Consider the following 24,617-nt stretch of genomic DNA (forward strand, 5'->3'; position numbering starts at 1 on the left):
GTGTGAGTGAGAGAGCACAGGCCCTTCTACACACCCCTTTCACAAGCGTCATACTTTGCTGCATTAAAAACAAACGGCATAAGGGATTTAATTACATTGTTTCCCTACAGATAGACAACCTACTTTTGGTCACTTTTGTGACAACCCCTGCGAAGCGCTCCTTTGCAGCATACAGGGCCCCATTACGTGAAGAGGTTCTGTCACAAACACTCATTTTAATAGTTCTCAGACACAAGTGGGCACACACAACAATGTAAATAATGTTTTACACCTCCACACACACACATACACAGCAATCTATATGTTTGTCTTGACTAGGGTTGCAAAATTCTCAACTACCCATTATTTGCCCCCTGAATCTGTAAGTAATAAGCAGGAAATCATGCACTTTAATGAAAGTTTGTCACATGAGCATTCCATACAACTTACTGAATATGTAAGGTAAGTTCAGGGAATGCGAAAAATTGCTTTTCGTGACAGCAATTTGCATTGGTGCTACACTGTCTTGTTTCACTTTTCCCATCAGACCGAAACAGTATTTCACTTTGATTACACGGACACATCCTCCTTTCTTCTCTCACTGTCTTAGCTAATACCGCTCACACACTTCAAAAATGGAGGAGACTTCTTGAGAGCTGAGTTTCTTCCCTGATCTTGAAATCAGTCAGAAAGTAAGTATGCACATCTGTTGGTCTGGAACAAAGGATATAATCTCTAGCCTTTGGTGGAGTCTATTGTAGCCATCAATCACTGATCAGACGCACTCTTTGGATTTAGAGACGTGATGAATCCTGCCAGAGGTAGACTAGTTCATCTAGACACACACATGCACTTATACTGTGGGAATACACATGCAACACACAGGCTCTAACAAACACACAACCAGGCACACACGCACACAGGAGTGCGCTTGTGCACACACATTTAGATATGACCACTGAGCAGATCCATATGCTCAACAACCGAGACACTTAATCAAGGTGTTTGTCTTCATGGGGATTTCGATCTGAAAAAATTATAACATATTACACATGATATTGTGTAAGGTGGTAAAAAAGGTCTCAGTTAAGAAGAGAGATGGTTTTGATACAACCATCACCTTTATTTTAACAGCATTGGCTATCAGCAATTGATTCACTTCAATAACAACAAAGACATGGTGAAAAACATGTTTAAAAAGTTTTGGGATGGTGGAAAAGGCAATAAAATACATGCTACTAGTTCAAATTGGAACTGCAGAAAGACAGGTATTTCCAGCAGGAACAGGGCAGGGTGGGTCACTTCTGGCACCCCACAGCAAGTCAAACAGTTCACCGGCCATCAATCGAGAGGAAATCCTGTCCCCTTTACAACAGCTAAGAGCCCAGCAAAAAAACTGCCTCTACAATAACCAAAAAGGCTCAGCCCATCCCTAAACAAACACACAAACACCATGTACGCCTTTGCTCCTCTGGTGGACAATGCCTAAAAGTGTTAGAACCTTGTTGAGATTGTAAAACAGCCATATTCTAGGTAGTCTTGCATCTTCTCACCTATGGTGACCCACATAACAACAAATCATTTTGGGCAGGTGGAATATAAACTTTCCAGCAACCTGTGGGTTGTGGGGGTGTAACGGTACGGTTCAGTACGTACCAAAGCTTTTAAGTCACGTTCAGTACGATTTCGGAAAATTGGAAAAAAAACTGGCTAAAAGTGCAAAACTATTAGCTAGCAACCAGGAACCCAAAGCAAATCTTAGCAAGACTAAGAATAATGTCAAACTCTGAGTTAATTCTTTTTTCATATTATTATTCGGAACGTCATTCTCTATTGGGCATTGGTGTGGAACCGCTTTCTGACCGGTGAGTAATTGCAAAATGCTGTAATTGTTTTTTTTTTACTGAATAAAATCCAACCTAATGCATGTTTTAAGTACAGAGGCAATGGGCAAAGTTTATAACTTAAAAATAAATTAAAATATATGTTATGTTTTGCATGTTTTTTTTTTTCCACTCTACCCAAATCGTACTGAATGTGACTTAAAAGTTTCGGTGAACCGTGACATCTGCATACCGTTACACCCCTAGTGGGTTGGTTTTCTGGTTCAGATCAATTATATTGCAGCCCACCTCTCCTAACCTGCGTTGCAGCTCATTGGTCTGGACGTATTGAATAAGAAAACTATTACATTCATCATTCATTTACCTTACTGTTATTTGGTTAAGTATACAGTGGGGAGAACAAGTATTTGATACACTGCTGATTTGCCGGTTTTCCTACTTACAAAGCATGTAGAGGTCTGTAATTTCTATTATAGGTACACTTCAACTGTGAGAGACGTAATCTAAAACAAAAATCCAGATAAATCACATTGTATGGTTTTAAGTTTTATTGCATGACATAAGTATTTGATCACCTACCAACCAGTAAGAATTCCGGCTCTCTCAGACCTGTTAGTTTTTCTTTAAGAAGCCCTCCTGTTCTCCACTTATTACCTGTATTAACTGCACCTGTTTGAACTCGTTACCTGTATAAAAGACACCTGTCCACACACTCAATCAAACAGACTCCAACCTCTCCCCATAGGCCAAGACCAGAGAGCTGTGTAAGGACATCAGGGATAAAATGTTAGACCTGCACAAGGCTGGGATGGGCTACAGGACAATAGGCAAGCAGCTTGGTAAGAAGGCAACAACTGTTGGCGCAATTATTAGAAAATGGAAGAAGATCAAGATGACGGTCAATCTCCCTCGGTCTGGGGCTCCATGCAAGATCTCACCTCGTGGGGCATCAGTGATCATGAGGAACGTGAGGGATCAGCCCAGATCTACACGGCAGGACCTGGTCAATGATCTGAAGAGAGCTGGGACCACAGTCTCAAAGAAAACCATTAGTAACACACTACGCCGTCATGGATTAAAATCCTGCAGCGCACGCAAGGTCCCCCTGCTCAAGCCAGCGCATGTCCAGGCCCGTCTGAAGTTTTCCAATGACAATCTGGATGATCCAGAGGAGGAATGGGAGAAGGTCATGTGGTCTGATGAGACAAAAAGATAGATTTTTGGTCTAAACTCCACTCGCCCTGTTTGGAGGAAGAAGGATGAGTACAACCCCAAGAACACCATCCCAACTGTGAAGCATGGAGGTGGAAACATCATTCTTTGGGGATGCTTTTCTGCAAAGGGGACAGCACCGTATTGAGGGGAGGATGGATGGGGCCATGTATCGCGAGATCTTGGCCAACAACCTCCTTCCCTCAGTAAGAGCATTGAAGATGGATCGTGGCTGGGTCTTCCAGCATGAAAACGACCCGAAACACACAGCCAGGGCAACTAAGGAGTGGCTCCATAAGAAGCATCTCAAGGTCCTGGAGTGGCCTAGCCAGTCTCCAGACCTGAACCCAATAGCAAATCTTTGGAGGAAGCTGAAAGTCTGTATTGCCCAGCGACAGGCCAGAAACCTGAAGGATCTGGAGAAGGTCTGTATGGAGGAATGGGCCAAAATCCCAGCTGCAGTGTGTGCAAACCTGGTCAAGAACTACAGGAAACGTATGATCTCTGTAATTGCAAACAAAGGTTTCTGTACCAAATATTAAGTTCTGCTTTTCTGATGTATCAAATACTTTTGTCATGCAATAAAATGCAAATTAATTACTTAAAAATCATACAATGTGATTTTCTGGATTTTTGTTTTAGATTCTCACAGTTGAAGAGTACCTATGATACAAATTACAGACTTCTACATGCTTTGTAAGTGGGAAACCCTGCAGTGTATCAAATACTTGTTCTCCCCACTGTATGTATTACCCTAAAAAAATTTTTTAATAGTGGTTAAATTAAAACATGTTAATAGTGGGTAACACACACTCTTGGAACCATTCAATTATGGTTGTATTGGTTGTGGAGAAATATTTGCCCAGATATTAGGTGTCTTGAATTAATATGTAGCCTGAGCATTACTCTGCAGCCCAAAGCAAGATGAAGGTCAAATCGAGTCAGACAAAAATTGCACTTGGAACGCCCACTAAAGCGCTATAATTTACCCAAGAGCCTAATACCAAAAGGAAGTAGGACACATTGTTACATGGATACTATAACCTTGAACTTGAATCTGAGAAGTGTTTGTGTGTTGCGTGAGCGTCTGTCAGTGAATGACATTAGCAGGGTCAATGGCACTAATGGCCTTGTTTACCAGACATTTCTACCTGAAACCTTGTCTCACGCTAACTCACTAACTCTCATTGGAATTTCAGTTGTACAACACGAAAGCATGCCAAGACAGACTGATGGAGAACACACAAACAAAAACACACATTTAGCAAAACTAAGGCTGAAGTGATATGGCCCCAAAATAGAATGTATTTTCAGAAAATTCAAGTGGACTAAGTATTTGTTTGAAAAGGTCAGATTTGACAAAGGTCTGCCTTGTTGTTTTATATGGAGGGAACAACCTTAAATGTATCCACAGAAACTCTGTTTGATTGAAATAGTTTCACGAAGCCATAGATCCAAATCTCATAATGCCTCCTTGGAGGTCTGGAAAATTTTGTACATCAAAAACGGTTTGAATTGTGCAGACTTGTAGTGCTAAGATTTCAGTTGGATACCACATTTCAAGAAACCTCCCCACACATGCTTGTTGAAAATGTAGTTATTGTGGGTTAACGCTGTCTTCCTTTCTTATATTAGTTCTATATACTAGTATATTAATTCCATATCCTAGTTTGTACATTTTGCAGTAAATGTAATAAAGCACAGAGGAATATTTAAGTTAGGTGTAAAAAATAAAAAATGTAGTCAATGAAGACATTACTCCTCTGCTAAAAACACAGTACTAATAACCCATTTTCGGCGTAGCTTTAGCTCCTTGACTGATGGCCTGACGTTCTGTTCAGAATGTACCTAAGAATTCTTGGTTCAATTGAAGATGTGCAGTCAACATGGTCCAAAAAAGAAAAAGCAGCCCCAGATCTTGACATTCTTTTGGTGGTAGGCAGTGTTGGGTTTTTGCCAAACATAGCGGTTTTGATTATGACCAAAAAGCTGTAAAGTTAAACTGTACAAGGGGTTCATACGTTCAAGCAGAACTGTATGCCACACATACATTTACGGACAGTTCTAATTTGCAACTCACTAAGATGTTTTATCAATGGATATTTCATTGAATTCGATGAGGTGAGGTTGATTTCATTATCACAAAACATAGGTCACAAAATATTTTACTTAACTTTCACTTAACATCACGTTCAAATTCTTTTAATATGTTGTTGCTTAAATGAGCTCAGCAACTGTCAAACTTTAACTCTTAATGGTGGAAAACACTGGGGTGCTACTCCCCAGGGTTTTCACAAGTAATGTGAATTTGAAAGCCATGTGCTGCATCTGGTGAAAAGCAAGGTACTGTTCATCACCTGGCTAATACCATCTCTACAGTAAAAGCATGGTAGTGTGAGCATCATGCAATGGAAATACATGTTAGTGCAAGGACTGGAAGTCTGGTCAGGATTGAGGGAAGGATATAAATGGAGCAAAATAGAGGCGCTGGAAGAAAATCCAATCCAGAGGTCCTATTATCATTGATGGCAGGGTGGAATCCTATATTTGTACAGGTCAAAGTGCATTGACTGTTGGAAAGTATATTACCAGCTTCCTACCACATACACATTTTTTGAAATTCTTCAGTGGCTAGGTTTAGAAAGGTGTCAACAGTCAAAGTATCTGTTCATTTACAAAATATAAAAACGCAACATTTACCAGATAACTTATGTTCACTCTACTAAAACAATCCTTGGCTTACAGCCCAAAAAGCAACCAACAGGAATGCTTTGGAATACAAACACAAGGAAATGTAAAATATCTAATTTTAGATGTCATGGGTTTGTTAAAACAATTTCCTCAATTGCTACTTTAAGCACACAGGCTGTTTTGCTCAATAATTTCTCCTCCTACTCTCAGAACACAAAGTGTTCACATCAGTGGGAGGACTTGGCGCTGCTTGCTGGCTTTGCCATTTAGAAATAGAGCAGAAATCACTGTATAAATCACTGCAACGAACATGACCTATTGCTGTGAGAGACAATCAGCCTTCCATGTAAACAGACAGAAGAATAGAAAAAAAGTAATTTGTTCACTTAACAACTGCAACACAGACACACTCAAATACATCCTGTAATTTATCCACATTTCCATAACCTTCCAGGCTGTTTTCTCTGTACTAAAATGTCACAACTATCACCTCATGGCCTACATCTATCATGAAATTGTTTTATTCACTCTCATTGACTAGCTCATGTAAATGTTTCAATGTTTTCAGGATGATTTTGCGCCATATGGTTATTGGAATGCATTTATGGAATGTGTTTCATTAAATCTTGTAATGAAAAGGTATGGGGGCAGAGTATACAAAAAACGGTGTAACTGAGTTAGGGCCATTTAGACTACAATACACAGAGTAAAGGGGAGAAAAAAGGTGTTTTTTTTTTTATTTGCATGATGTTTAAATTACACTTAATATACAGATCAGGGGGGGAAATTCAGGGCCCTCTACACCCAAAGAGAGGACCTAAAAATAGATACAAATCTGTATACAGTGAGGGGAAAAATTATTTGATCCCCTGCTGATTTTGTACGTTTGCCCACTGACAAAGAAATGATCAGTCTATCATTTAATGGGAGGTTTATTTGAACAGTGAGAAACTTAATAACAACAAAAAATACAGAAAAACGCATGTCAAAAATCATATAAATTGATTTGAATTTTTATGAGTGAAATAAGTATTCGACCCCTCTCATTAAGAAAGATTTCTGGCTCCCAGGTCTCTTTCATACAGGTAACGAGCAGAGATTAGGAGCACACTCTTAAAGGCAGTGCTCCTAATCTCAGTTTGTTACCTGTATAAAAGACACCTGTCCACAGAAGCAAGCAATCAATCAATCAGATTCTCCACCATGGCCAAGACCAAAGAGCTGTCCAAGGATGACAGGGACAACATTGTAGACCTACACAAGGCTAGAATCGGCTACAAGACCATCGCCAAGCAGCTTGGTGAGAAGGTGACAACAGTTGGTAGAACTGGAAGAACTGTCAATCTTTCTCAGTCTGGGACTCAATGCAAGATCTCACCTCGTGGAATCAGCCCAGAACTACACGGGAGGATCTTGTCAATGATCTCAAGGCAGCTGGGACCATAGTTACCAAGAAAACAATTGGTAACACACTACGCCGTGAAGGACTGAAATCCTGCAGCCCACGCAAGGTCCCCCTGCTCAATAAAGCACATGTACAGGCCTGTCTGAAGTTTGCCAATGAACATCTGAATGATTCAGAGGAGAACTGGGTGAAAGTGTTGTGGTCAGATGAGACCAAAATCGAGCTCATTGGTATCAACTCATATCGCTGTGCTTGGAGGGGGAGGAATGCTGCCTATGACCCAAAGAACACCATCCCTACCGTCAAACAGGGACGTAGAAACATTATGCTTTGGGGGTGTTTTTCTGTTAAGGGGACAGGACAACTTCACAGCATCAAAGGGACGATGGACAGGGCCATGCGTTATTTTTGCCATGCGTTATTCTGTCTCTCACTTTACAAATAAACCTACCATTAAAATTATAGACTGATAATTTCTTTGTCAGAGGGCAAACATACAAAATCAGCAGGGGATCAAATAATTTTTTCCCTCACTGTATATCCCTCACTATACAGATAAACATTTTGTTTTTTGTCATAATTCTAATCATCTTCCTACTGAATTTCCTCAGTTTGTGTTGGAAAAAGAAAGATTACCATCCAAGAGAAAAACATATCCAATCAGAATTTTTCTTTGGTAGGCTTTTGGTAAAAATAATTTAGTTGGGCTCAATGCTCATTGGCGTCATTAGGTCTGGTCGTCTGGGGCTATAGCCCTGGATCTTTTATGTGTAGCCCCTGATCTCAAAATATTTTTACCAAAAAAAGAACTACAACATAGCCCCTGATCTGTTCATCTGTAATTCCGATCATGCATTAGAGCCCTCATTTTTTATTAAAAAACAAAAATGTTTTGGGGCCTATGTCAATCATTCAAGCAGCAGATCTACTTCACACTATTTGGCACGTGTGCATTTTGTGTGAGCTCTTACAAATTGTTTCAGTATATCTTGACAAAGGACAGAATGTCTACATAGAGTAATATAGGAATAATTAATATTTAGTATCTCTACGGCTCAAAACAATGGGTATTTTACTTCCAGAACCTCACTTTCGAAGTGTATTGTATGATGCTACAAGAATACCTCACTACTTCAGCGCTAACAGCGAGCCTCACCTTGTTTTCTCAATCTTGAGCCTAGCTAGCTGCCTAGCTTTTGCAGTGAGTGTATAGAACGATGGCGAAGGCCCGACTGCCAGCCCTGGCTTTGAACTCAATCAAAAAATAACATCTTTCTGATTTAAAATCAAAAGACAAGCTACATGAACATGCCATTACTCATTTAATAAGGAAAGACAGGAGAATGGATCTTTTTAAATATTATAATAGTAATGGTGAGTCGACATTTTGTTTCCATCTCAGTCATACTATTTTGAATGATGTGTAAAATATTATTTAAACTTTTTATCACTGCTTATGTGGTAAAAACGAAGGTAATGGCGTTGCAGTTGGAAGCACTGGGTACATGACAATTTTTTTTTACTCTGACAGTATTTACTGTCCGCGGTCTTGAAACAACATAAATAGTTGTGTGTTTGAATTTATTCCGCCACTATGAGTGACTGTTTTGGCAAAGGTTTCTTTGAAACAACGGTATTGTCTTCTATCGTGGTTCCTGCTATCGATATTAGCAACCATTGTGTACATGTGCTGCTTTTGAGAGCCACAGCCGAGGCGTGGCGTAGGAGTTTATACACAGGCGTCAGAGTTTGTCATCTGTATGTATGACGTCATACCTGTTTTGCAGCTGAGGGGCTAGCTCCAAAAGTCACGTTTTTTCACTGCAACAGATGAGCAGAGAGGAGGTTCTGGGCTAGAATCAAGGGATATGAGTACCCATCCTTATACTTATCCACTATTCAGATGTATTTTTGTAGACTACATCTGCAGTGCCTTCGGACAGTATTTAGACCACCTTCTCCATGTTTTGTGGTGTTATAGACTTAATTTATAAATTGTCTACTTTTGCCATCCATTTACAAAAAATAGCAAAGCATAAACAATAATTTTTATAAAATGGATGCCAATTTAGTATTCAGACACATTGCCATGACACTCCAAAATGAGCTCACATGCATCCTTGGTCATTTCAACATCCTTGGGATGTGTCTAGAACTTGACTGGAGTCCACCAATCAATTAAATTGATCTGACATGATTTCAAAAAGGCACACACCTGTCTATATAAAGTCTCACACTTCACAGTGCATGTCAGAGCATTTGTGTCAAGGCATTGATCTGAGGCAGGTAATTACAAATTGCTAAAACATTGAATGTTCCCAGGAGCACTGTTGGCTCCATCACTGTGAAATGGAACACGTTTGGGACAATCAACTTTTCCTAAAGCTGGCCAGCAAGAAGCAATGGCCACTCTATCAGAACTTAAGATTAATGGAGAGCTGCAGAGATGGTCTCTCTCTGCAGAGATGAGAAAACCAGCCAGAAAGACCATCTCTGCAGCTCTCAATTAATCAGGCATTCATGTTAAAGTGGCTAGATGAAAGCCACTCCTGAAAAAATAAATAATAATAAGCATATTACATGACACGAATGAATCGGAGAGCATTCTAACTTCCTCGCCAGTCCATCTATCAGTTTGCATTGAATTGTCTCCTCATTACTTGCTTCAAACACACTGTGCTATCACCCCACCCTAAACAACCCTGGACTAGCTAATTCTATTCCCCTCTTGTTTGGTATGGGAAGGGGTAGGAGTCTCAAATGTACTATAGGCAGGATTCAACAAACTGCACCTCTAAGTAATAAGCCAAGAGAGTGTGTGGTATATAGCCAATATACTGTACAACAGCTATGAGCTGTTCTTCGGCACATACTACCTCAGAAGGTGGTGTCTCAATCTGGAGTCTTCTTCGATATGACTTGGAAAGTGATGTAATGTAAACAAGCCCTAAGAATTAAATATCTGATAGAAGATAAATGTCTGTGGGCAACCTGCTCAATCCGCCATTCTAATTGGCCTGGAGGTACATGCCGGTTTCTCCACCCTTTGACTTCACAGAAAGATCATGCTGAAGTCCTCAGCCACTGACCAGGTTTACTTTTTGTATTTCTACAGTAACTTGTATTTTAAATAATAATTGTAGGAGAAAGAATGAAAATGCATGCATTCACTACTGTAACTCACTCTGGAAAAGAGCGTCTGATATATTTTACATAATTTATCTCAATGCGAGCTGTATGTTAATGGATATCTTCTCTGGGACACCTTAATTGATTTCCACAGACACAAAGTGACGTGTAGAAATTTTGACAGGCTTACGTAAAAGTATGACCAAAATACATCTGTTCCCATGTGTTGTCCGTACTTCACTGATCAGTCTGGCTGACCCCGAAATTAACATCAGGACTGAGTGGGATTCTCAAGGTGTTCACACAAAGGCTAAACAGCTACTACTACTCCGCTGCTACTACCACAACCAATGAAAATAATGTCACTTTGATAAATGTGATTGTTGGGAGTGAAAGACCAAAAACAGCCCAATTTCTGGGTGAGAAAAGCCGAAAGACATATGACAGGTTTCCATTCAAACACATGCTCTGTTGCCCATTGGCAAGTTTAATAAAATTTCTAGATGTAAAACCGTTTGCTTACGTAATTTATGTTATGTTACGAGGTTTTACTAGTGCGGTCAAACTTTTGTGAACCATATCTTCTGTAGTGAATCTTGATTTATTTGTTCAGAACAAAAGTTATGAAATATAATGTTTTTCATGCTTCCAACGTTAAGGTAGCCCTACATTCGCTGAGCAAAGATTTCTGTGTTATGGTGGTCAGAGAATGTGAAATGTCAGTGATGTCATTTTCAATGACGTAGTGTGCGGTTCCCAGGGAACGTTGTGGTTACTTACTAATGTCTCCAGTGAGTTAACACCCAGTGTATTTTTTCACACCTATACTCTTTTAGAACTTCTATTTACTTACAGCACCTGTCCTCACAAAGTGGAGGGCTCTCATTGGTGACAGGTTGCAACATTGAGTTGTCTGATGCAATCTGAATGGTATCCCTGAGGCCATCATCTTCCACTTGTTAACTGGCCAGAAAGCTCCAAGAGTAGGCTGTTACAGTATTACACCGCTATCCCTCTGGCTTTGTGGAAGCAGATTGCATCAAGTCATATGCAGGGGAGTTCCTTTCATTTCAATAGAGGCATTAAATACTTTCGCAGCAATCCATTCCCATGCAACATTGCATTAAGATCACGGTAAACATCTGCACTTGGGTCTTGTCAATACTATCAAACCCTCCTTGCTGCGCAATTACTTCAGTGATGCGGCTTGTGGCACATGGATTGCGATAATTACATAAAAAAATACTATGGCAATATTCTCTGTTTGCACAAGGCCTCTCAGGACCCTTTCTTTTGGAGCCATTCTGTGTCTGCTTTGCTTGTGTTTTGAAAAAGATTGTACAAGATTCAAGTTCAGTCCAGTTCTCTTACAAATGTTCTCACATTCTCCTCAAGAATTATCTGGTACAATATGGAATTCATGACTTAACTATGGCAAACAGCAAAGCAGCCCCAAACCCCAACGTCACCGCCTCCAGGTTCTTCTGTATGAAGGCAATGGTTTGTTTATGGCAAACATCTGCCATTGTGGCCTGTCTGCAAATCCCTTTGTGTTACCTTGGGTGGTCTGGCATTTTCAGAATTTGAAGATGATCTTTCGGACAGTGATAACAAAGTACTTCAAATTGCTTGGGAATGGCTTGGTAACTCCTCCCAGATTCATGGGGATCAATAACCTTTCTACTGAAGGCCTCAGATACGCCTTTTGATCTTAGCATGTGTGAGTGGGTTGAGTTATTTCCTGTCTGGTTGGCCTTGTCCTTGGTTATCGTTGAGGCCAGTGTCTTTGGTTCCTAGTTTTACGATGCAGTAGTTCTATTAGTTCTATGCGAGGGGACAATGGTCAGGTTGTCCTGTGTCTGTCCCAATTGTTTATGTTGCATTAGTTTATGTGATGAGGAACTAGGGACAGTCTCGATTATATGCTGAAGTATCATTTTGGACCCAAGAAATGCTCTCTGTAATTTTATGGGTATCAAGCAGAACTCAAGACTATCTGTATTGATGACTACTAGCTGTCCTCTGTTTAAAGTCCTCCCGGTTGTATTGCAATGGGGTACTGATTCCACCTGGTTGTCTCTGTCCTTGGCCACCAGTTGTGAAGGTGCTACTGCAAACATTGTTTATGCAATACTCAACACGCATACAAGATTGTTTTACTTCCAAAACCTAGCTAAAATGTATGTGCTACTCGACTAAACATCCATGCTCACAGGCAACCAGAGACACTCGTTTTATAGTTACAGCCCTGAGCACACGGAGTCTCCTTTATATTTCAATAAATTTTTTGCCAGTCAAGAAGAGTGAATGTCTCTTACTGAGTGCCTGACTGATAAACAGCGTATTGGTTAGAGACACAGTCTTCCATGTGAGTGACCGGTGTTTGATCATTGCCTCTGACAGAACAAAGTTTGCATTAGGATTTGTTCAGGATAGACAAAAACTTTCGCTGTCTATAAGCTTCAGTAGCTACGTTATAGTAAGCCTAAAATAAAACTGTTTACAATTATATTGCGACTATTTCTGGTGGATTTTCGAAGTACACATGCTTTTTAAGGTAATATAGACCACAACCCCTTGCGCAGTAAAATCGTAGGGGTTTCCACGATTCTCTTGTCTTTTCACTAGATGGAAAGGTCCGTAACCGTCACCTATATGGATAGTTATTTTATCAATGTCATTCACGAATGAAAGAAAAACAAACATTGTTGTGCCTTGAAATGAAATAGCTTTGGCATTGTAAAGTTAATCTTCAGTCTATTACTGAGCCAACCTACTACTGGTTAATAAGATGTTAAAATGGATTTTGCAGGTTTTCCCACTTACAAAGCATCTAGAAGTCTGTAATTTTTCTAGAAGTCTGTAAAAATCCAGAAAATCACATTGTATGATATTTAAGTAATTAATTTGCATTTTATTGCATGACATAATTATTTGATACATCAGAAAAACAGAACTTAATATTTGGAACAAGAATCGTAGTTTGCAATCACAGAGATCATACATTTCCTGTAGTTCTTGACCAGGTTTCCACACACTGCGGCAGAGATTTTTTACAGACCTTCTCCAGATCCTTCAGGTTTAGGGGTTGTCGCTGGGCAATACAGACTTTGAGCCCCCTCCAAAGATTTTCTATTGGGTTCAGGTCTGGAGACTGGCTAGGCCACTCCAGGACCTTGAGATGCTTCTTACAGAGCCACTCCTCAGTTGCCCTGACTGTGTGTTTCGGGAAGACCCAGCCACGACCCATCTTCAATGCTCTTACTGAGGGAAGGAGGTTGTTGGCCAAGATCTCGCGATACATGGCCCCATCCATCCTCCCCTCAATACGGTGCCGTCGTCCTGTCCCCTTTGCAGAAAGGCATCCCCAAAGAATGATGTTTCCACCTCCATGCTTCACGGTTGGGATGGTGTTCTTGGGGTTGTACTCATCCTTCTTCTTCCTCCAAACACAGTGAGTGGAGTTTAGACCAAAAAGCTATATTTTTGTCTCATCAGACCACATGACCTTTTCCCATTCCTCCTCTGGATCATCCAGATGGTCATTGGCAAATTTCAGACGGGCCTGGACATGCGCTGGCTTGAGCAGGGGGATCTTGTGTGCGCTGCAGGATTTTAATCCATGACGGCGTAGTGTGTTACTAATGGTTTTCTTTGAGACTGTGGTCCCAGCTCTCTTCAGGTCATTGACCAGGTCCTGCCGTGTAGATCTGGGTTGATCCCTCACCTTCCTCATGATCATTGATGCCCCACGAGGTGAGATCTTGCATGGAGCCCCAGACCGAGGGAGATAGACCATCATCTTGAACTTCTTCCATTTTCTAATAATTGCGCCAACAGTTGTTGCCTTCTCAACAAGCTGCTTGCCTATTGTCCCAGCCTTGTGCAGGTCTACAATTTTATCCCTGATGTCCCTACACAGCTCTATGGACTTGGCCATTGTGGAGAGGTTGGTGTCTGTATGATTGAGTGTGTGGACAGGTGTCTTTTATACACGTAACTAGTTAAAACAGGTGCAGTTATTACAGGTAATGAGTGGAGAACAGGAGGGCTTCTTAAAGAAAAACTAACAGGTCTGAGAGAGCCGGAATTCTTACTGGTTGGTAGGTGATCAAATACTTATGTCATGCAATAAAATGAAAATCAATTATTTAAAAATCATTCAATGTGATTTTTTCTCACAGTTGAAGTGTACCTATGATAGAAATTACAGACCTCTACATGCTTTATAAGTAGGAAAACCTACAAAATCGGCAGTGTATCAAATACTTGTTCTCCCCACTGTATAGCTTAGTGGTGTAGTGGTTAAAGATACAGCCTCTCACATAGAAGACCCCGGTTTGAATCCAGCAAGGTCAACAACTAATAGCGGTTCAAATGACGGAAAACATTTTGAGGACCGTGACGTCGCCCGGTATGGCGCAGCCGGGGCCCCACCCTGGAGCCAGGCACGGTGTTGGGGCTCGTATGCGAGTGCCTGATCACCTCCACGGACGGCTTGGGCTCTGGAACCACACTCCTTGAGAGAGGATGGACTCTTTACAACTCTGGAGTTGCCAGGCTGGTGTGGGTTTGCTTATAGCTCCCCAGCTCTGCCGCCATGTGTTGGAGTTTACCCCGGTGAACGAGAGGATTGTTTCCCTGCGCCTACAGGTCGGGGATAGGTCTCTCACTGTTGTTTGTGCCTACGGGCCGAACGGCAGTGCACCACCCGAACCCGGTGGTGGACACTGGAAGTAAGGGATGCCGTCAAGCTGAAGAAGGAGTCCTATCAGGCCAAGGAGTGGCCAAGCGGACTGCAGCCCGGGTGGTTGTGGAGGCAAAAACTCGGGCCTGGGAGGAGTTCGGGGAGGCCATGGAGAAGGACTATCGGCTGGCCTCGAAGACATTCTGGCAAATCGTCCGGCGCCTCAGGAGAGGGAAACAGTGCCCTACTAACACTGTTTACAGTAGAGGTGGGCAGCTGTTGACCTCAACTGGGGATGTCGTCGGGCGGTGGAAGGAGTACTTCAAGGATCTCCTCAATCCCGCCGTCACGTCTTCCATTGAGGAAGCAGAGGTGGACTCGTCCATCACCCGGGCTGAAGTCACAGAGGTAGTCAAGAAACTCCTCGGTGGCAAGGCACCAGGGGTGGATGAGATCCGCCCTGAGTACCTCAAGTCTCTGGATGTTGTGTGGCTGTCTTGGTTGAAATGGCTGTGCAACAGTTAGTCAGACTTGTTCCCAGTGCTTGTTGAACTCCGGCAGGGCTGCCCTTTGTTGCCGGTTCTGTTCATAATTTTTTATGGACAGAATTTCTAGGCGCAGCCAGGGGCCGGAGGATGTCAGGTTTGGGGACCACACAATTTCATTTCTGCTCTTTGCGGATGATGTTGTCGTGTTGGCCCCTTCAAACCAGGACCTTCAGCATGCACTGGGACGGTTTGCAGCAGAGTGTGAAGCGGTGGGGATGAAAATCAGTACCTCCAAATCCGAGGCCATGGTCCTCAGTCGGAAAAGGGTGGCTTGCCCACTTCAGGTTGGTGGAGAGTGCCTGCCTCAAGTGGAGGAGTTTCTAGGGGTCTTGTTCACAAGTGAGGGAAGGATGGAACGGGAGATTGACAGACGGATCGGTGCAGCTTCTGCAGTAATGCGGTCGATGTATCGGTCTGTCGTGGTGAAGAAAGAGCTGATACGCAAGGCAAAGCTCTCGATTTACCGGTCAATCTACATTCCTACTCTCACCTATGGTCATGAGCTTTGGGTCATGACCGAAAGGACAAGATCCCGGATACAGGTGGCCGAAATGAGTGGGTGGCTGGGCAATCCCTTAGAGATAGGGTGAAAAGCTTGGTCACCCCGGGAGGAGCTCAGAGTAGAGCCGCTGCTCCTCCACATCGAGAGGGGGTCAGCTGAGGTGGCTTGGGCATCTGCTCCGGATGCCTCCGGAACGCCTTCCGGGGAAAGTGTTCCGGGCCCGTCCCACCGGGAGGAGACCCTGGGGAAGACCTAGGACACGCTGGAGGGACTATGTCTCCCGGTTGGCCTGGGAACGCCTCGGTGTCCCCCCGGAAGAGTTGGAGGAAGTGTCTAGGGAGAGGGAAGTCTGGGTATCTCTGCTTAGACTGCTGCCCCTGCGACCCGGCACCGGATAAGCGGAAGAAGATGGATGGATGACAGATTACTTTAAAGTGTATTTTTATCTTAAAGGATGGTATGCTCACAACGTAAACTTTAAACAGAGGAAATAAAAAGAAATAATTAAGGAAAAGAAAAATGTGCATGAAATCCAAAGTGCAAATGAAACCATGCCACATAAATGTAAACATTGTACAGAAGTAGAAAAAAGTTACAAGAAAAACTATGAGAAGTGTGATGGTAAAATAGGATTTGGCAGCAGGGCCAAGTGCTGTAGGGAAAGTGGACATGAGGTGACAATGGTACAGCAGCCTACTCTACCTAGTTTTGGCCCAGGCTCAGAAGATAGGAATCAGGGGGTGAACACAACAAGGCAAGGGTGTCCACAAGTTGTGCCAGGATGCTGAGGATTCACTTGTTCCAAAATTACAAGCTGACATTTTCTGCCAAGTCTCAGCAGATTTCAACACTACCTCTGCAGACCTAACTCTCTGGCATCCATTCTCTTTCATATATAGAAAATGTGTTGTTCCATATATGGTTGTGTGGAAGTCAACAGGGCCTCAGCCATTCTTTCCTGTAAGTTCCTTGTGATTGCTCTGAACCACCGTCAAAGCTTTAATTAACTTGCTCTGCCAGATTCCTGCTTCCGTTTTGCAAGAATATATTTACTTTTATGATTAGAATCCACATTAGCACTTCTGCTGTGGATGCTATGAACCACTGTGGCTTGTGGTAGCTCCATGTGTCCACAAAATGAAACCAACATTGGCCTGCAACAAAGTACAGGTCCAAACTCTACTGACGGTTTTTGGCTGGTAGTGAACTGGTAAGGAAGATGCCTGGATGGGCTGGCAGGGGAACAGGGTAGATTGGCTGGAGAGGGAATAAGGTAGGATGTGCCAGACAGCCGGTGGGGCATTATCCAAGGTGGATGGGCTTTAGTGTGCAGAGGTACTTGAGGTGGTGGCGGAACAGGCTGTTCAACATCACAGCTGCCTTCATGGGATGGAGAAGGAAGATAACAGAATACAAAATTAAAGAGAGATAAATCAGTCATAGAATGCTCAAGACTCCCCATTAGAACTTAGCTAGAATCACTTATCCATTGCTTCAAGAAGAACAATGACTGTTCATCCAATTTGAAGTCTAAGCTACAGTTTAGTGACTTAGCACACAATCTTATCCAGAGCAATTTACAGCTGGGTAACAGTTCAAACAAATCTAAGCATTAGGTGTTTTTTTCACATATTAGGGTAACTAGTTAACGTTACCATAAGCTACCATAAGCTGCATAAGCTTGGTAACTAGCTAGTAGACATTGGCTTGTTTTTTAAGCCATACTTCAGCTCAGCTCAGCTCTGCTCACACAGTTCTTAATTACAATCCAGGTTATAATTTTGTTTAGCTGGCAATAAAGTTACAATTTGAGATGTGTACAAAAGAAGCCATATTAAGTGTAATCATGCTAGTTACTTAGATCTTCTGACCTTACAAGTTATTGTTAATGCTAGCTAGGTGAATAAACATGTTAAAAACAGAGCTAGCTGGGCAAGTTCAAACATTTCAAAGTAAGCTTGTTTATTATAAAAACTTTATTAACCACTTACCAGCTTTGTATTTACTGCACACATCCCCAGACAGCACATTCCATATCGCTGGCCTCTTCCAATAAATTATTCAAGGATGTCACGGCTATCATTTAAACCACTTTCGGTCATTCCCACTATTGCTATTGAGCATACTGGCATCAATGAAGCAGCTTTATATTTTGTTTTTACTTGTTTTCATTGACCTAAACAAATCTTGGATGACAGCAAAACCACACATGAAAAAAGCACAGTACCTGGAGCTCTGTAAATCCATCACATCTCCACTGTGGCCTCAGAATGGCACCACAAGTGGAAAGCTTGTCCACCAATGCCATCGCCCAGTGCAAAACCAGTTGCAGTCCATGGTAACGCACACCAAAACAACACTGGGTCAAACCCCAAAAAATGGCAACAAGACTTGCAACTTGACTTTTTCACCTACTAGCACTGAAGTTGGTGATTGTTGCTCTATGGAGGGAAATATGCTTACTAGCAATACATATTAAGCAACCCAAACTGCTCTGTATAAGAGCATCGGTTAAATAATTAAAATGTAAATTTTCAGCAAGGGTGTAAAAAATCTCTAAGTTGTTTTTTTTGCAATGAATGGTGCTGTGGCTTATGTGTTAATGTGTGAGAGTGTTGACTTGATTAAAATATCTGATTAAAAGATAAATCCAGTGAAATATACAGAGTCAGTGTTTTAAAACATCCATCCACTTATTAGAGAACAGAGAAAAGCATATTTGGAAAACCAAATTGTTTCTGATGGGCCACATTGTTGTTTTGTTTTTGTTTGGGGGGGGGGGGGGAGCAAGAAGAGCATCTGTCTATTACAATGACGTGAGGATCTGTTTTGATGGGTGACTACAATAAAAAAGACCAACTGGCAATTCATAGGGACGCCGTTTTCAACACTTGTAACAGTTTCTCAAGTCTGTCAATTAACTATTAAGTTTGATTTCGAAGTGCTCACTGACGTAGTAACTACAAAAAAGTAAAATGTTCCCAAGAAACATCTATTTACAAAAACAACTGCCACCGACAAATAACCATAGAACTTGGTCTTGTCAATATTATTAACACACTTCTGTTTTACTTGGAAAAGTCTACAGTAACACAATGTAAAGACATGGTAAATAAAATACCACATAAATAGTTCTGAGCAAGCTGTATAGGACAAAAGACGCATCTGCCAATATGTAAACATTGCTAGAGGGTGGATCTTTGTCCTGTGGATTATGAATGCAGCATACGCTTAATCAGTGTATAGCCCAATAAGCAATGCAAGGTGGAATAATTCCTGGTGATCCAGTAACAATTGACGTTAAATGCAAATAGAAATCAGTGTCCAAGATAAAAGTTTACATTTTGTCCAATTACCTGCAGATTCGCCTGTGTTGATCCAGTCCGGGTTTGCAATGCTGGCGATTGCAAAGATATCCGCTGCCAGAAACAAACATCCTGATATAATTGTTAATTTATCCATATTTCCAGCTCAAGTCCGGGTGCTTAAAATAAGACGATATGAAGTACGTTACGTAAAGTTATAGGTAAGACCAAGGAGACCGTTACATTACAATAATCTCCGAGGTACAATTTTGAGATATCCGTTTAGATGGTTATCAGTCCACCTCAGTCCACCTCGCCCCCCTTCAAAGGAGACTGGCTATGTGATTCAGTCTGTCATTATTCATTCGCCACACTGCAGTTGCAGCAAGGTAACAAACCCTCAGATAACATGTATGGCTAAAAACCACATGCAAAAAAATTTATCATATCAAACGACCATCTTTTCGACCCGAATTTTCCTTCGATAAAGCAATAGGAGCTCGCGCAACGTCAGGGCCCAAGACTCCAGCCGCTTGTGTTCTCGCTCGTATCCGCTCCGTAGCCGCAGCCGCATTTGGAAACTGCGTCCAGCAGGATAGCTATTTCCCACACTCAGAATCGGATACCGTGTGTCGAACAGCGGCCCAGGGGCTGCTTGACGCACGAAACCCCATTTCAATAAGCCCGATTAAAGCATCTCACAAACAAAAACTCGGCAGAGGGAAAAAAATGAATTTAATGTCCTTGTTTTCAGCCAAGCTTTAACGTCAGCTACCCGTCAGGAAAACGAGAGCCCATCATCCGTCTTGCTTATTCATGCCCCTTCTTCTACGCTGCTGGAATGGCATCTGTATATAAGTCCGCTAGCTAGCAAGCTCTCGGGCAGACATAGCGAACTCGGAACCAAGGCAGCTCGAGCAGGGTCTGTGGGTTTCGTAGAATTGTATGATATTGTTACAGCCGCTCCAAACGGTGAACGAAATGTTGTGGTTATGCTTTCCAACGTTCACCCTGCCCCTTGCTTTTAACCGAATGACATCAAGCGAAGTAGCGAACACCCCCACGCAGTGCGTTCCACAGACACAACAGCCCTCTCACACACTCAGTCTCGTATTCAGGCATCCGCTGTCGTCTCGCGAGATCTTCCTAAATTTTGCTTAAGAGTCGTTTCAGCCAGATGGGACCGTGTAGAGGGGTTTGATGAAACCACTCGTTGGCATTCATTGATTAATTGATTATTGTGATCAGAGAAAATAAAACAGTTTAGTCCTAAATTAGAATAATTGTCCAATATAAAAACATTGTTCTTGCAGTTGGAGTAATATAAAGTACAAGTGTAAAATGTATGTTGCATTAATGATTCTCAGCCCCAAACTTTGCTTATATGTGGCATATTCCATGTTGTCAGTCCGCTCTCTACAGACACTAACTAGGCCAAGTGTGAAACAACTCCTGTAGCAGATTGGGAGCATCCCTAAACTCTTGATTCTGTACTTGATGCGAAACAAGGCAATTACTGCTAAATTTTCTTCATTGTAATATTACTATGAACCACCTGATCTAAATTCTGCATAAAGGCTCTGGATACAGCCCGTCTGTATTTACTGACCCACTGGTCATGTAAACATGCAACAAAATGGATGTGGCCCAAAATGGTCACGCCTTGGAGTCTGGCTCCTCTCAGGGTCTCTTCCTCTGTTCCGATCCAACAAGGGAGGTTTTACTAGCCACTATGCATCAATTTCTTGTTGTTGCCAGTTGTAAATGTGCACATAAACTGTAAAATACTGTAAACTATAGGGTATACCACACAAATCATCTCTGTATAAAAAGAAATTACATTAAATGTATATACAATGTGTATTCTGTCAATATATTTTGTCGACCATCAGCAGCACGTCAAACACCATTTCTAACACTGGGTATGTGTAAATGTACTTAAGACAATTCTGATTATTGTCAGTGCTTGAGAAATAGCTTGGGGACAAATTTATAATTTAATATTGGTCTGGAATCTCTGGGATACCCTCAAATGACCTGGAGGTAATGACTGACCAGACTCACTGATATTTAGCATGGCAGTGTTGCAGATGCACAGCAATTGACCAAGTCCCAATTTCCAATGGTCTCATTTAGAGGAAAATTTACAATTTTAAAATTTACAAATATATACAAATACAAACAAATTTTGTCTAACCTAAATTTAAACAAGCAAGTTGATTAAGAACCAATTCTTATTTACAATAAAAGCCTGATAAGAGGCACATTACCTCCTGTGGGGAAAGTGTTATTTAAAATGTACAACAGATAACCTTTCGCCTTCAGAACTGCTTTAATTCTATGTGGCATTGATTCAACAAGGTGCTGAAAGCATTCTTTAGAAAGGTTGGCCCATATTGATAGGATAGCATCTTGAAGTTGATAGACATTTGTGGGATGCACATCCAGGGCACAAAGCTCCCGTTCCAGCACATCCCAAAGATGCTCTATTGGGTTGACTGTGGGGGCCATTTCAGTACAGTGAACTCATTGTCATGTTCAAGAAACCAATTTGAAATGATTCAAGTTTTGTGACATAGGTGCATTATCCTGCTGGAAGTAACCATCAGAGGATGGGTACAAGGTGGTCATAAAGGGATGGACATGGTCAGAAACAATGCTCAGGTAGGCCGTGGTATTTAAACGATGCCCAATTGGCACTAAGGGGCCTAAAGTGTGCCAAGAAAACATCCCCCACACCATTACACCACCACCACCAGCCTGCACAGTGGTAACAAGGCATGATGGATCCATGTTCTCTTTCTGTTTACGCCAAATTCTGACTCATCTGAATACCATCTGAATGTCTCAACATAAATCGAGACTCATCAGACCAGGCAACATTCTTCCAGTCTTCAACTGTCCAATTTTGGTGAGCTTGTGCAAATTGTAGCCTCTTGTTCCTATTTGTAGTGGAGATGAGTGGTACCCGGTGGGGTCTTCTGCTGTTGTAGCCCATCCACCTCAAGGTTGTGCGTGTTGTGGCTTCACAAATGCTTTGCTGCATACCTCGGTTGTAACGAGTGGTTATTTCAGTCAAAGTTGCTCTTCTATCAGCTTGAATCAGTCGGCCCATTCTCCTCTGACCTCTAGCATCAACAAGGCATTTTTGCCCACAGGACTGCCGCATACTGGATGTTTTTCTCTTTTCACACCATTCTTTGTAAACCCTAGAAATGGTTGTGCGTGAAAATCCCAGTAACTGAGCAGATTGTGAAATACTCAGACCGGCCTGTCCGGCACCAACAACCATGCCACGCTCAAAATTGCTTAAATCACCTTTCCTTCCCATTCTGACATTCAGTTTGGAGTTCAGGAGATTGTCTTGACCAGGACCACACCCCAAAATGCATTGAAGCAACTGCCATGTGATTGGTTGATTAGATAATTGCATTGATGAGAAATGTAACAGGTGTTACTAATAATCCTTTAGGTGAGTGTATATTGGTGTGAAGTGACAACATACTTCCTTACAGTACGTTAAGCTACTCAACCAGTAAAGTCAAGTGACAAATAGCAAAGAAAATTGCAATCTTCAAGTATTCAGACCCCTTCACTTTTTTTCACATTTTGTTATGTATACTAAAATGGGTTGAATTGTAATTTTCCAATCCACGCACAACACCCCATGAAGACAAAGCAAACAGGTTTTTCCTATATGCACATTTATTTAAAAAAATAAAACTGAAATATTGCTTTAATATCAATACAAGTTTTCAGACCCTTTACTGTGACACTCGAAATTGAGCTCAAAGGCATCTTTCCATTGATCATCATTCAGATGTTTCTACAACTTGACTGGAGTCCACCTGTGATGCATTTAATTAATTGGACATGATTTGGAGAGGCACACGTCTATCATTATAAGATCCCACAGTTGACAGTGCATGTCAGAGCAAAACCAAAGCATAGAGGTCAGGTGAACTGTCACGAGAGCTCCAAGACAGTAGTGTGAAGGCACAGATGCAGGGAAGGGCCCTGAGACACAGTGCCATCTATTATTCTTAAATGGAAGGAGTTTGGAACCACCAACACTTCCTTCAGCTGGCCACCCAGCCAAACTGGGCAATTGGGGGAGAGGGGCCTTGGTCAGGAATGTGACCAAAATTGGATAGGAGAAACTTCCAGAAGGACAACAATACCCACAGCACTTCTACAGTCAGGCCTTTATGGTAATTGCCAAGCAGAAGCCACTCCTCAGAAAATGGGGCTATTGTGTAGCCCCAAGTGGGCTATCACCCACATGATAGCCCCCTTCAAGAAACACATGTTCCTCTGGTCTGATGAAACCATGACTGAACTCTGTGACTTGAATGCCAAGCTTCACATCTGGAGGAAAGCCAACATCGTTCATCACCTGGCCAATACCATCTTCATGAAGCATGGTGGTGGCAGCATAATGCTGTGGGGAGGTTTTTCAGCAGCAGGGGCTGTGAAACAGGTCAAAGGTGACCTTTTGAGGGAATGACATAGTCAAATCTTTGATGAAAACATGCTCGAGAGCAATCCAGACCTCAGACAGGGTGCAAATTCCCCTTCCCAACACCACAACAACCATAAGCACACAACCAAGTCTGTGAATGTCCCTGATTGGGCCAGGCAGAGCCCAGATTTGAACTCAATTGAGCATATGGTTGTACATCGGCGGATCTCTGTAGAGACCTAAAAACGGCTGTGCAGCAATGCTCCCCATCCAACCTGACAGAGCTTGAGAGGATCTGCATAGTACAGGAGAAACAGATGTGCCAAGCTTGTAACATCATACCCAAGAAGACTTGAGACTAATTGCTGCCAAAGGTGCTTCGAAAAAGTATTGAGTAGAGGAGTCTGAATAGTTACATAAATGTGATATTTCAAGGGTTTTTATACATTTGCAAGAATTTCTAAAAACCTGTTTGTGCTTGGGCATTATGGGGTATTGTATGTAGACCTATGAGGGGACAAATCTTATTTCATACATTTCAGCGTAAGCCTGCCATTTAACAAAATGTGGAAAAAGTGAAGGGGTCTGAATATCGACTGACACGAAGACTTATATTTATCAAAGCTCTATTCAAAATGTTGGGTGGGAGTGGAGGATGGACAGATATTTTAGTGTTCTGCGGTGTGTTCTTTCTGCTGTGTGTTCTTTCTGTTAAAACAAACAAGCCTATTCATTGTTCTGTACAACTATATACTTCATTTATATTTTTAAACGTTAGTATAAAGACTGTAGTGACACACATTCATCAATCAATTTTAATTGTTTCTCATTGGCACATGCTGTCATTTCTTCG

At 41.9% G+C, this 24,617-nt stretch overlaps 1 protein-coding gene across 1 annotated transcript in view; it reads right to left on the reverse strand.

Annotated features, from left to right (window-relative positions):
* The window catches only part of mosmoa (modulator of smoothened a), a 32,245-nt gene extending 11,825 nt beyond the window's left edge, over positions 1–20,420 (reverse strand). Inside the window, exon 1 of the mRNA XM_010897408.4 lies at positions 19,354–20,420. Within this exon, the coding sequence (XP_010895710.1) occupies positions 19,354–19,459 (106 nt within the window). The 5' untranslated portion in view covers positions 19,460–20,420. The remainder of the gene's footprint in view (positions 1–19,353) is intronic.
* Positions 20,421–24,617: the final 4,197 nt, after the last annotated feature.

This window comes from Esox lucius, chromosome 11 (genome assembly GCF_011004845.1).
Source record: "Esox lucius isolate fEsoLuc1 chromosome 11, fEsoLuc1.pri, whole genome shotgun sequence".
Classification (NCBI taxonomy): domain Eukaryota; kingdom Metazoa; phylum Chordata; class Actinopteri; order Esociformes; family Esocidae; genus Esox; species Esox lucius.